Source organism: Pongo pygmaeus, chromosome 3 (genome assembly GCF_028885625.2).
Source record: "Pongo pygmaeus isolate AG05252 chromosome 3, NHGRI_mPonPyg2-v2.0_pri, whole genome shotgun sequence".
Classification (NCBI taxonomy): domain Eukaryota; kingdom Metazoa; phylum Chordata; class Mammalia; order Primates; family Hominidae; genus Pongo; species Pongo pygmaeus.
Window position 1 is genome coordinate 189,521,875 of NC_072376.2, and position 13,713 is coordinate 189,535,587.

General features: G+C 37.9%; 1 protein-coding gene across 2 annotated transcripts; it reads right to left on the bottom strand.

Annotated features, from left to right (window-relative positions):
• Window positions 1-1,791: 1,791 nt before the first annotated feature.
• SPATA4 (spermatogenesis associated 4) lies at window positions 1,792-12,744 on the bottom strand. Of its 2 annotated transcripts, XM_054485376.1 has the most exons (7): window positions 12,479-12,744; window positions 10,604-10,733; window positions 10,108-10,226; window positions 9,777-9,997; window positions 5,247-5,363; window positions 2,968-3,038; window positions 1,792-2,016 (listed from the first exon to the last, which is right to left on the bottom strand). In XM_054485376.1, exons 1-7 carry the CDS (start codon window positions 12,694-12,696, stop codon window positions 2,008-2,010), a joined length of 885 nt encoding a protein of 294 aa, XP_054341351.1. In that variant the 5' UTR covers window positions 12,697-12,744; the 3' UTR covers window positions 1,792-2,007. The 2 variants fall into 2 exon arrangements, with proteins under 2 accessions (XP_054341351.1, XP_054341350.1); XM_054485375.1 differs by lacking the exon at window positions 2,968-3,038.
• Between the last annotated feature and the right edge of the window lie 969 nt (window positions 12,745-13,713).

Genomic DNA, 13,713 nt, shown 5'->3' on the forward strand with positions numbered 1-13,713 from the left:
AAGTGTTTCTCCATAAATGCTTGGATCGGAGTCATCAGAGGTGTGAAAGGGCTCAGCTGTCCAACTGAGTTGTTACACTACTCAGTAACCTAGGAAAATCACTTCACTGAATTGTTCCAGAGGCTGATTCTTCACTATAGAAACACTGACTACAAAATACCCCAAAATTAGTATAAAAATGGAGAAAGCACTTACTCATTAATACAAATCCTATGTCATAGTAGCTTCTATTCCCATAAGCTACTCGGGAGGCTGAGGCAGGAGAATAGCATGAACCCGGGAGGTGGAGCTTGCAGTGAGCTGAGATCGTGCCACTGCATTCCAGCCTGGGCAACAGAGCAAGACTAGGTCTCAAAAACCAAAAATAAAAACAAAACAAAACCAAAAAAAAGAAAATGTTTTATTCCTATAGCATCTGCTATAGCTCCTAGAAAATTTCATTGCTTCCTTCTGTCAAAGATTCTTTTTGAAGTAAATGGTCTAAGATATGCCTGTAGTCTTGGCTTCTGTTGCACAATTCATCCTCAAGAAGCTCTTGAGGTTACCCACTTTGACTATCCTGTATCTTCATTTACATAATCACTATGTAATGAAGCCTACAGACTATTTCCTATTTTCCAGTCTCTATAGGTTCCGCAGGATTCTTGGGAACTTACCATAGTCGAGCCATGAGTGATGAGCTCTTTCAGGAGATTGAACACAGCACCACAAGGACAAAGAAACTTATTATTTGACTCTACCCAAAACTAATCCTCTTCTCTGGATCTTTTTCATGGCTGAGCTTCAGAGACTTGTTTCTCAAACCTTTTCCAAAGGAACTATATAGGTTAAAAATTATTCTCATAATTTTGTACTTTAGATTGTCCCGTGAGAATGCAAGACAACAGATACATTACTTATAGCTGATTAAGATATGCATTTGACCTAGATCTCTTACCTCAGATAAAACTGGATTTTGAACACATTCCCAGTAAGTTATCTGTATCATCCGGGCTTTCTTAGTCTTCTTAAATATTATCTATCTAAAAATGCAAAATTTAACAAGGAAGTCTCTGGAGGTAGAATTGCTAATAAAACAGTCTGAACTTTCAAAAATGCAGAAAATCTGGTAAGTTTAACTGGAAATTGGCATTAGTAATATTCATCTTTGGAGTCAAATGAGACTATTAATGAGCTAGTATCAAACATAAATAATACCAGTTGAAAATTTTCCACATATAAAATATAAAATTACCATGTATATATAAAAGATTATTAGTTTTTCAAGACATCATTCTGCTTTTCTTTCCCTTCAGTTAAAATATGGGGCATAGCAGCAACAAGTGGGAACTTTTAAATTGAACTAAATGTATTGCTAAACACCAGAATCAAATTCCAAGAAAAGGATGATTTTCTTTCCCCACAACTTGTTTTCAATAGCAGGGACACCTATTTTTTTTTAATGGTTTAAGTTCAGGCTGTTCTTAGAGATGATCAAGATGTTCTATGGGCCAAAGTATAATAATCATTCAGAATACGATTTAATTAATGAATGTGATGTGTAACCATACAATAGGCAAAGCAGTAACTTTTAATTTCTAATAAGGAAAACATATTAAAAAGTAGATTCACCATTCCTACAAAATTATGAGAAAGAACTCTTACTCATCATGGTGAATTATGTTCATACCTTTAAAATTATTTTTGCTCATTCTGTACTAATTTATTTAATTTTGTATTTTCAACAATGCCTGGCATAGGAGTTTAATAAACAAATTGAATGGAAAAGAAATGTTCTTTAACACAACTATGGAAAAGACACCACTCTATTTATTATTGAAATACATCCAATACTAGGTGATTCTGTTTCTTTATTATGGCGAGAGATGGTGGCATCACTTCTTCAAAGCCATTTGACAGGTGCTTTTCAAGGTTTCTTGTCCATGTTTCTGATAGGTTTCATAACAGAGTAATAAGAATGTCCAGCTTGCTTCACATGTATTTCTCTATGTGAACTGCCCCCATTACCTATATTTGCTGGGACATTTAAATAAACAACATTAAAATCAATTCATGGTTACTAAATATTCATACAAGCATCAACATGTCTAATGTATCAAATATATGCAGAATGATTGGCAAGAGGTCGAGCACAGTTAATCTAAATGCCTGGTAAACAAGATTATTTAAATCATGTGTTATAGTACTCATGGATAAAAAAAGTCTGAATGTCAGCCACTTCTAAAAGTCATCAGCCTAAAAATCTCCAGGGCTTATTTTGGTGCATCTGATACTGAATATGACCCAACTATTCTTAGATATTGCTTCAGAAAGCAGCTGAGGCAACAGTAGCACAATTTTATACTTAGATTTGACAAACGTCCATGATTCATAATACAGTTTATGGAACTCTGATTACACTGAGGCATTCCAGCTAGCCACCCAGACTCTGTAGGTCACTCAGCTCTAATGGGAGGGGCCAGTGGCAACTAAGACATCTATATTCCATTGGCCCATAATTTTGCTAGATACTAAATTTTGGTAAACAAGTAGAGGAACTTGAGTGTTATAAAAAGAAAAAAGCAAAGGTAACAACCTGACTTACAATTAATTTTGGCCACCCTGTTTGATAATTAGAAGATTTTCAGATGAACAGCCTGTGATTTCAGTGCCATTATATGAAATCTTAGATGGTAAAATAGAGTTAAGTTCCTACAGTCTAGTGTTTTTGCTTCTCCTCCTTCCATTAACTATCAAACTATGGTAGCAGACCTGAACTATTTACTCTACCCTCTTATCAGAAACTGAAATGAAGTCCTTTGAACAAATTTAGAAAAAATTATTTAACACTTAATTGTTCTCATCCATATAATTACCAAAGCTGAATCCACATCATCCATTAATTTACTATGTGCCTAGATTAAGAGAATCCAAGTATATTATCTGGAACAGGATTGAGACAAGTAAAAACAATAAATGTATGTTCACCTTCCCATCCTGATCTACCTTGTCCAATGAAGGCTTCCATAAACCCATTTCTTTTTCCAAAGAGAGCAAGACTATTGAGGTGAAAGCGAATCATAAAAGAGCATCCAGAGAATCATAAAAAAGAGCAGTAGAGAATAAAATGGGAGGAGTTATTTATGGCCACTTATACATTATTAAAATTGTAAAAGCAAAAATTCATTTTACTTGGAATCCTGTTCTGAAGTAATGATAGCATGTAGTTTTTCTAAAAACTCATATGTGAACCTTCAAGATTTTCAAAAAAGATAACAAAAATGAGAAATACTCTTTAGCAATTCAAATATCAGCAGGCATCAGTTTTTGTCTCTGGCCTATTTGCATCTCTTTCTTATACAGGAAGGAAGCCGTGCTGTGACTCATTACTATTCCTTTCTACCTTTTCACTGCAGGTCCCAAAGCAGGTGACCCTGCTCTTTCCCTTTCCCAGTGAAAGTCAGTTAATCAGTCATAAGGGGAACGAGGCAAGCAAGTTAAACCAAAAACAAAACTTAGCTGCAGTTTCCTTTCCATACCTCCTGATCCCCTCCTCCTATGCTCACCCTACCACGGTGACTTCACCTCCCTCCCTGCTGGAACTTTCACCACAAATGTCACCAACAGAAGAAGGTTGAGGCAGGCTGAAGGAGAGGATATATTCCCAGAATCTAAAGGTGAAACTATGGATGCATTTTATTCATGGAAACATTGTTATCCACTTCCGTTGGATTCTATTATGCTTACTATGCCTCAGGTGGATGAAGAGTTGAAGGGATTTTGATGGGCTGGCCTGATGTTTGGACATTAAAAAGTGTGCTATGAGGAACACTAGTTCTACAAGGCCACCAAACAAAGCAAAACCAAATAGTGATGTGTGATCAAATAGAGTTTGGAAAACACTTCATTCTGCCTCTCCCCTTTAGTATTTACAGTGCATATTAGCATATTAAAGGTTCTGAGAAATCATACTTTTTTTTGTTTTTTTTAAAAAAAGGAACATTGGCACTGCTCTCAAAGACTCTATGTAAACAAAGAACTTTTATCCCCGGCGAAATCCCTCAACACGTCAGGAAACATAATCTGTAGCAGAAGTCCACACACATTTTCTGTAAAGGGCTGGAGAGTAAATATTTTAGGCTTTGTGGTAGGGTTGCCAGACAAAATATAGGACACCTAGTTAAATTTGAATTTCAGATAAATAATGAATAATTTTTAGTAAAAATGTGTCCTAAATATGCCCTCAAAGGTATTTGTCGCATTGCCCTGTGTTTTTATTTGCTAAATCTGGCAACTCAACTTTCTAGACTAGACAGTCACCTTGGCAACTACTCAACCCAACTGTTGTAGGGTCAAAGCAGCTGTAAGCAAGGCATAAAATGAACAGGAGTGGCTATGTTCCCTGTTATTTATGAGCACGGGAACTTGAATTTCATAGCATTTTTATGTGTCAGGAATTACTATTTTTCTTTTGATTTTTTTTTTTTTTAACCATGAAATCCTAGCAGTTTGCGAGGCCGAGGAGGGTGGACTGCCTGAGCTCAGGAGTTCAAGACCAGCCTGGGCAACACGGTGAAACCCCATCTCTACTAAAATACAAAAAATTAGCCAGGTGTGGTGCCGAGCATTGTAGTCCCAGCTACTCAGGAGGCTGAGTCAGGAGAATCACTTGAACCCAGGAGGTGGAAGTTGCAGTGAGCCGAGATCGCATCACTGCACTCCAGCCTGGGTGACAGAGTGAGACTCGGTCTCCAAAAATGAAAAAAAGTAAAAACTATTTTTAACTTGTGAACTATACAGAAACAGGCAACAGGCTGAATTTGGACCATGGGCTACAGTTTGCTGTAGTATAAATGCTTTCTGAATTAACAGGGTTTAATCAAGTGACTTCTTGTAATACAACTGATTGAGAATTCTTAGTGTGCAAGTATCTATATCTGTCTCAGGACTGACTGACTCATCCTTTAAGTACTGAAGAACTGAGCTTTGAACTCTAATGAGCCTGATGTGTTTCAGACTCACCTATTTAAGCATAAATCAGAACTCAGTGGATCTGATTGTAGCAGGCTGGGGAGGGGGCAGCGACTTAGCAGACCACATGTTCCCTTCACTTATCATAAAGAACTGCATACCAGTGTAATTGACAGTGTAGGACTGAATGTTGACCTACACCAACATTTTAACTATTTAACCGTTTTTTAAAACTTTAATTGAAGAAAGTCAAGCAAAAACAAATCAATTTTAAGAAGCAAAGAGTTAAAACTTACGTAAAACAGGGACAACTCTTCCTCTTTTAACTTTTGAATTATATCTGCGCCCAGAGGCTTGGGCAGGAAGGTGATTGAGAGTAACTTCTCCCACTGTTGGTTTCACATCAAACCATTCTATAAAATGTGAACACAAAAGTTATTTCTTAAAAAGCCATAGTGGCCATTGTCAAAATAAGATGCCATAATTTAAAAATTAAGTAAATTATTTAAATTTCTGTTTATCATATTCCTGAGTAGTGTGAATACATAGGTTAATAATCCCTCCCCACATTGCTCACAATATATTTAATACACAAATAGTTACTTTAAAAGTAATATATTTATGTTCCTGTTAGTCTTTGGTAAGTTTTTATTCAATTATAATGTATATACAAAAAGGTAAACAAACAGTAAGTGTAATTCACTCCAATGAATTTGTGAGTGAATACACCTAGGGTACCATCATCCAGATCAAGAAATGATGTATTACCAGTACCCCAAAGCCCCCTCATGTCTTTCCAAGACAGTATTCTAAAAGGAAAATGCTATCCTGACTTCCATCATCATAGGTTAGTTTTATGTATTTTTATATTTGATAAAATCATACAGTATCTTTCATTTAGCACATATTTTATACTATAAAAATTGTGAATTAAAATTATTTCCATATTTCCCATATTTCTTTTTAACTAATCCTGTAAACTGAAATACTTGGGCAATTTCCTTGTGCTTCTAAAGATCACTTCCTCCTCTGCAACTCATCCTTCACTGAGGCTTGAAGAAGTTGCTAAGTTAATTCCTATTCACCAGTCATGCTCTGTCAACACTAAACACAACTCTGGTCAGTAACACTGCCAGAACTATAGTTATCACAATTAATTACTTTGGCCACAAATGAGAAATGTTTAAAATCAGCAGTCTCAGGAATCAAGACTGGAGAAAGAGTACTGTTCAAGAATTGGAAGGGTTGAGATGATCTGTAGCTAAAGAAAAAATGTGTTCAAAAGACAACAGAGATACAGGTTAGTTTTCTACAAAGATAGACTTTTAAACAGAAAAGTCAATGATGTCTGATTTGTGGTGTTAAAATATAACTGGACAGAACTAAAATGCCAGACAACAAAAGAACTGAAAGGAGGTGAAGGGGTGGCAGCGAGGGATCAGTGTCATAGTGTTCTAAGGTCCTTGCAGTTTCAGGAAGAGAGTAAAGATTAATTTTAGACTAAGATAAATATGTATGCTAAAATGTACAGATTAGCACTAAAAAGAGTAGAGATTTAAAATGTTCAAAATTAGTGGGAAAAAAAATCTTTGGAAAAAAATTTAGTCCAAAAGAAGAAAAGATAGGTAAGATGAAAAGAAGAAACAGAAAGAGAATTAAAAAAAACTCAAAATAGTATGTTAGATATGAATACATATAACAATAGGCAGTATTAATAAATTCATAACAATAAATCGCTGTAAATGAAATAGAAACAATACTTCATAGAAGAACAAATTTTAGGACTTTACAAAGTATCAACACTAATTATAAAGCAATAATAATTAAGACAAGATGCTGAAGTGACACACATGTAGACAAAGTTGAATAGAAGGCTCAGAAACAGACCCATACATATACGCAAACTGAAAAATGAGAGGGCATTACAAATAAGTGGGAAAAGAATAGACTACTCAAAACATGGAGCTGAGGCAATTGGTTCTTCATATGGATTGCAGATGAAGTAACAGTGTAGCAGGACAAGCCGCAGACAAAACCCCTCAGACACCAAGTTAAAGAAGGAAGCAGTTTATTTGGCCGGGAGCTTTGGCAAGACTCCTGTCTCGAGAGCTGAGCTCTCTTGAGTGAGCAATTCCTGTCCCTTTTAAGGGCTCACAACTCTAAGCAGGTGCGCGTGAGAGGGTTGTGATTGATTGAGCAAGCAGGGGGTACGTGACTGGGGGCTGCACGCACCGGTAATTAGAACGGAACAGAACAGGACAGGGATCTTCACAGTGCTTTCCTATACAATGTCTATAATCTGTAGATAACACAACCGATTAGGTCAGGTATCAAATCTTTAACTACCAGGCCCAGGGTGTGGCACTGCGCTGTCTGCCTGTGGATTTCATTTCTGCCTTTTAGTTTTTACTTCTTTATTGGAGGCAGAAATTGGGCATAAGATGGTATGAGGGGTGGTCTCCTCCCTTAACAGCTTACAAGTTTTCACTTTAATCAATTTAAACCTTAAAAGGTTTCACTTTAATCAATTTAAACATAGGAGGATATATTTATAATCTCATTATGGGAACAGTGTTAACTATGAAGCTTGTATTCGGTTTTCATTCCTGCCATAACAAATTACCACAAATATCATGACTTGAAACAGCCATTTTTATCTCACGGTACAGAAGTCTGTGTCCTCTATTTAGAGTCTCACGAGGCTGAAAGCAAGGTATTGGCAGGGCTGCATTCTTTTCTGGAAGTTCTGGGGATGAATCTTCTCCCAGGCTCACTCAGCTCTTTGGCAGAATGCAGTTTCTTATGTTTGCAGGACTGAGGCCCCTGTTTATTGCCTGGCTGTCAGCCCAAGGTAATTCTTTGCTCCTGGAAGCTGCACCACATACCTTCTCATGCTTTCCATGTTGTCCCTTGCAGCAATAGCAGGTTGAGACCCTATCACACTCCAGATCTCTTACTTCTCCTTCTGCTACATGTGTCTTGATTCCAGTTGAAGAAAGATCTCTGCTTCTAAGGGTTTGTGTGATTAGATCAGGTCTGCCTGAATAAGCCAGCATACACACCCTATCTTGGGGTCCATAACTTTACATCTGCAAAGTCTCTTTGCCATGTAAAGTATCATATTCACAGGTTTCAGGGGTTAGGACATGGATAGCAGGGGGGCTCATTCTGCCTACTACAGAGTTTCATAAAATCAACTAAACTTAAAAATATATATGAATGAAATAAAAAATAATACTTAAATAGTATGTATAGGTAAATGAAATAGAGAATAATATATAAATAGTATGTATAGATTTTTTTTTTTTTTGAGACAGAGTCTCACTTTATCGCCCAGGCTGGAGTGCAGTGGCACAATCTTGGCTCACTGCAACCTCAGCCTCCTGGGTTCAAGCCATTCTCCTGCTTCAGCCTCCCCAGTAGCTGGGATTAGAGGCACACACCACCATGCCCAGCTAATTTTTGTGTTTTTAGTAGAGACGGGATTTCACCATGTTGGTCAGGCTGGTCTCAAACTTTTGACCTCGTGATCTGCCTGCCTTGGCCTCCCAAAGTGCTGGGATTACAGGCAAGCCACCATGCCCGGCCTAGATTTTTAAATCAAGGAAATTATAAACAAAGGCAGCAGGATGATAGTTACCCTTGGAAGGGAATGTGGAGAATGCAGTCTGAGAACACAAAGGGGAAGGTAAAGGCATTAGTAATGTTCTATTTCTTAACAGGTGTAGGGATATACAAATGTGTTTTCATCGTTAGTCATCTTCTTTAAATTGTACATATACATTATATACGTGCATGTGTGATAAATATCACAGCAAAATTCTAAAGTTTAAAAACATGCAAAATGTTTCAAGATAAAACTCTCCTCATTAATAACCGGAATCATTTCTTTACTCATGAATTCATGAGTAAAGCCAGAGACGAGAAAAATCAAGGAAGAGAAAACAAAATATAAGAGATGGAAGAATGGACAGAGTAAGGAAGGACAAAACCTAAAATATCTGTCTCACAATTTTACGAGACGTTAAAATTGGTGCTTTCCTCTCTTGCTAGAAACCAAAGAGGAAATGGTTTTCTTCAGAAAAAGTTCATAGGGGAGAGAAATCCTAATGACCTACATCTACCTCTTTTCCCGAGTGTTTGGGTGCCACAGAAATGATGCGGTCTCTAGATGTCTGGAATCAAGTGAAATAAAATTTCAATACACGAGTGGTATCCTGAGTAAACTGCCAGAAAAACAAACAAAAAAATGTAGAGTGAAAGTTCAATTACTCTGCCACCTGCCAGTGACTCCGGCAAATGCAGATGGCAAATGCTTTCTCTGGGTACTTAGAGAATGATTTCAGTGATACCTCTGGAAAGTTGCCATGATCACCCCAATCTGCTCTACCATCTACATCCGAACAAGCCTACTATGGAAAGGATAACATTGTCCACACTGTAGAAAGCATCCACAGTGAATCATAGTAATCCAGGCTTTTCCCAAGGGATGAGTGTCCCGCTTAACTCTTAAACTCCTTAGTTACTTGATATATGAACTTATTTCTTGTGAAAGTTTACATGAATTTTTCATACACATATACATTTTTCTAAAAAGAAGTGTCTGTATACTATGTTAACATATGCCTTCATCAAAAAGATTTATAAACCACTCCAATGCTAATAAATCATTTCACTGCTAGCATTAAAGAAGTAATTTCCCTTTAAACCAGTAAACCAGTTACAGAAGATAGCAAAATGGGCCAGTGCCAACATTTCTTTCATCTGTGCTCAAGAATAGCCTGACAGAGCTTGGAAGAACTCAGCTGTTTCCAAGGAAAACTTACCTGGATTCAATTTTCTGCCTAATTTTCTTTGCAACATATGTAAAAGGATGAGGAACTCTGCTTTAAGTTCATTGGTCAGCATGTTGGGATTGCTTAGTAATTCTGATAACCTAATGTTATCTTTAATAGACTTCGAAACTGTAGACCTGGAAACCAGGGGTAAACGCATCTGGTAACTATAGTCCGTGAAATTCACAAAGTCATCCTGGATACTTTTAATTCTGGAAATAAAAAATAAAATACTGTTGACAAGCAACATTTTAGTAATGAGTTTTATATTATCAAAAGTTTCACATTAAATTGTGCTACTAGGAAATTACAAAGAACTTACTCTCGATGTGTTAATAAAGTGTAAACCTCTTCTATCAGTATTTCAGGCACTCCAGCTTTACAATGAATTGTTCCATGGATTAGTTCTTTAGGTAATTTAAATTTTTTTCTTGCCAGGAACTTTAATAGTAGAAAGAAAATGTTTTTATCATGAGAAATTCTATAAAAATCTCCAAGTACTATGAATTCACTGTAATCTCCCTTTTATTTACCTATCAAGTAATTTTTTGTGTTTAACGCATTAGTTATTAGAAGATAATATTCAGCAGGAAAACCAATCAGTATATATCATGCTAATGGAAATAATTATGCTTAGTTTCATAGGTGACTCATGACATAAACAGTTGGAATTTAATAAACTTTGTGATACACAGGAACAAGCTGCCAGCTCAGTATCACACAGTCACACACATACATGTAGAGATCCAGGAAATTAGGATAGCACACTTTAAAACAAACATCTTAACAGTTAAAAGTGTAAATGATTGCTAACGTACCTTCTCCAACTGTGCCCAGTTATCCAACTTGACTTTTAAAGAGGTCCCATTTTCAAAGGATGATAATTCAAGTTCCCAGGGGTAATATATACAGAATATTTCTGCAATTAGGAAGCCATTTGAAAAATCTCTGATCCATGGCAATTAGGAAATGAAATAAAATGTAGTTAATTATGCGGTTTGTATTATTTTATAATTAACACTAGTCTAATATTCCATACTAAAAGTATCTTGTAAAATGAGTGTTGTTGGATCATTGCTCTAAGGAGAACCTACTGTGGAATTTTGCTAAGATTATCTACTTTTCAAAGGCTTTGGTGTTCTTTTGATGAACCCAAACTGTTAATTTGTATTGAATCTGCATTTCAACAAGATCCCCAGGTGATTCATATGCACTTTAAAATTTCAGAGGCATTGTTGTAAGCAATACTGAAGACAAATTAGTAAACTAGTCCCCCGCTTATCTGCAGTTTTGCTTTCTGCAGTTTCAGTTACCTTGGGTCAATCACAGTCGGAAAACATTAAATGGAAAATTCAAGAAATAATTTGTAACTTTTAAATTGTACTCTGTTCTGGGCAGTCTGATGAAATCTCCCTGCCTGCTCTGTGTTGCCTAGGATGTGAATCCTCCCTTTGTCTAGAGTCTCCACGTTGTAGACATCAGTTACCTTTTAGTTATCAGATCAACTGTACAGTGTGGTGTGCTTGTGTGCAAAGTGCAAGAGCAGTGATGCTGTTGATTCAGATACGCCAGAGAGAAACCATAAAATTATTCCTTTAGGTCAAAAGATGAAAGTTCTTGACTTAATAGAAAGTTGTAAGAATGGTTAGAATGGTAGGAATGAAACTTGTATCCCTGAAATATGAAGAAAAAGAAATTCTTGATAGTTTCGCCATCACACCTCAAACTGAAAAACTTTCAGCCACAGTGTGTGATAAATGCTTAGTTAAGATTTTTAAAAAGGCATTAAATTTGTGGATGGAAGACATAAACAGAAATGTGTTCTGACAGAGGGTTCTGTAGTATCGACAGTTCCAGGCATCCACTGGGGATCTTGGAACCTATGCCTCTCTGATAAGGAGAGACTACTTTAAACCAGAGTTCTGCAAAAGATTCATTGCCTTTTTATAGAATTTAGTTTGCATTCCCAGAGCAAATATTAGCTGCCAGTTACATACAAAGTGCCTACAATTAAGCAGCAACTTAAAAAACTTGTTGATAACTCTCAAACTAGATACCATCTCCGACAGAGGGTAAACTGATCCTTACCAGTATTTTTTTTTTTTTTTTTTTTTTTTGAGACAGAATCTTACTCTGCCACCCAGGCTGGAGTGCAGCGGCGTAATCTCGGGTCACTGCAACCTCCGCCTCCCGGGTTCAAGCATTCTCCTGCCTGCAGCCTCCCCAGTAGCTGGGATTACAGGCACCCGCCACCACACCCGGCTAATTTTTGTATTTTTAGTAGAGATCGGGTTTCACCATGTTGGTCAGGCTGTTACTGAACTCCTGACCTCAGGTGATCCGCCTGCCTCGGCTCCCAAAGTGCTGGGATTACAGGCATGAGCAACTGTGCCCGGCCGTCCTCACCAGTATTAATGCCCAATGTCACTAAAGAAAAAGCTTTGACTATGTTAATATTTTTGTAGTCACCAAAGCATTCTATATTGTCTACAATTTAATGATTGGTTGATTAATTGAATAAACAAGATGTTTCGTGATATTTTGTTAAAGTATTTTCGTGTGTGTGCGTGGGTGGGGGGTGGTCTTGATTTGAAACATAAGCCAGGCCAGGGTAGGCAATCTGAGGCCTGGCAGGCGGCGGAAAGCAGGCGGGGCGCCCACCGAGGGGGCCTAGGACTGGCTTACTCAAGCACCTGTTGATGTTCCTGGGGAAGAAGCTGAGATCCAGACCCTGAAGCCAACGCAAAACGGAACGAGACAGGTGGGAGCTCTTCGGCGCATGCGGATAGACCAGACACTTCTTAGGCCTCCCTCGGATGGGAGTTGCTAGCTGTGGCGAAAGTGACGGTGACTTAGCTAGGGCTGCCGCAGTCTGTGTCAAATACCGTTTTTCCCGGTCGGCGGCAGCCATGGCGCTTTCTGGGTTGCTAGGCAACAGCAGAAGGCGGGGCTGGGCCTTAGAGCTGGCGGGGCGGCCTCGTGGGGCGGGGCGGAGTCTTATGGGGCGAGACCTCAGCGCCTGCGCAAGCGCTGCAGCAGCCGCCGGTGCCAACGCTTCACTCCGATTTTGGAGCGCGGAGTCGGGTATTGAGGGACGCAAAGCTGTGGTCCCAGTGGTGTGGCTGCGGTCTGGGGAGAGCTTTCAATCTCAGATTTAGTTGGCCTCACTGTTAACCTATTTAGAGCTTTTTTTTTTTCTTATGTCATTGTTCATAAGTTTTGTATTTTAAATATTGTTGGTTTCTGCCCAGCCAAAGGCCTATTTTCAGTCCTCTAGTTTGAGGAGTGGTGTGAGAAGACTCCAGAGGCCAAGGACAGTTTTTGTTTGGGAATTGGAAGAGATGGGGTAAAAAATCTTTGAAATGGAAATGAATGTCCACAAAATTTAACATAACTGTTTCCTTAATTATTGCATTAAGTATTTGTAAACATTAATATTTGAAAACGATGTGTAGGTTAGATTTTCACACTTAATTAAAATGTCCTAGTAGGCATAATTCCTTCATTAATTCAACAAATATGTATTGAGTCCATATTATGTGCCACGCACTCATCTAGTCACTTGGGCTCTATCTGAACACAATGCAAACAACTGCAAGTTGGCATAGGCAATTATAAATATGTAAGCTTAATTATTAAAATCCATTAAAAATTTTTACAGCCACATTTTTTTTTTTTTTTTTTTTTTTTGCTTGGCAGGGCACAGTGGTCATGCCTGTAATCCCAGCACTTTGGGTGGTGGAGGAGGGAGGATCGTTTGAGCTCAGGAGTTCAAGACCAGCCTGGGCAACACAAGGTGGAGAGACTTTCGCTACAAAAAAAATAAAAATAAAAATAGCTGGGTGTGGTGGTGCACACCTGTAGTCTCAAGTACTCCAGATGCTGAGGTGGCAGGATTGCTTGAGCTCAGGAACTTGAGGCTGCAGAG

Coding starts and splice junctions, on each gene's coding strand:
- SPATA4 (XM_054485375.1), bottom strand. CDS start 12,696: ATGGCTGCCGCCGACCGGGAAAAACGGTATTTGACACAGACTGCGGCA. Junction 10,734..12,478: donor TTCCCCAGGAACATCAACAG/GTGCTTGAGTAA, acceptor GCCATGGATCAG/AGATTTTTCAAATGGCTTCC. Junction 9,998..10,107: donor ACTTTATTAACACATCGAGA/GTAAGTTCTTTG, acceptor TTTTATTTCCAG/AATTAAAAGTATCCAGGATG.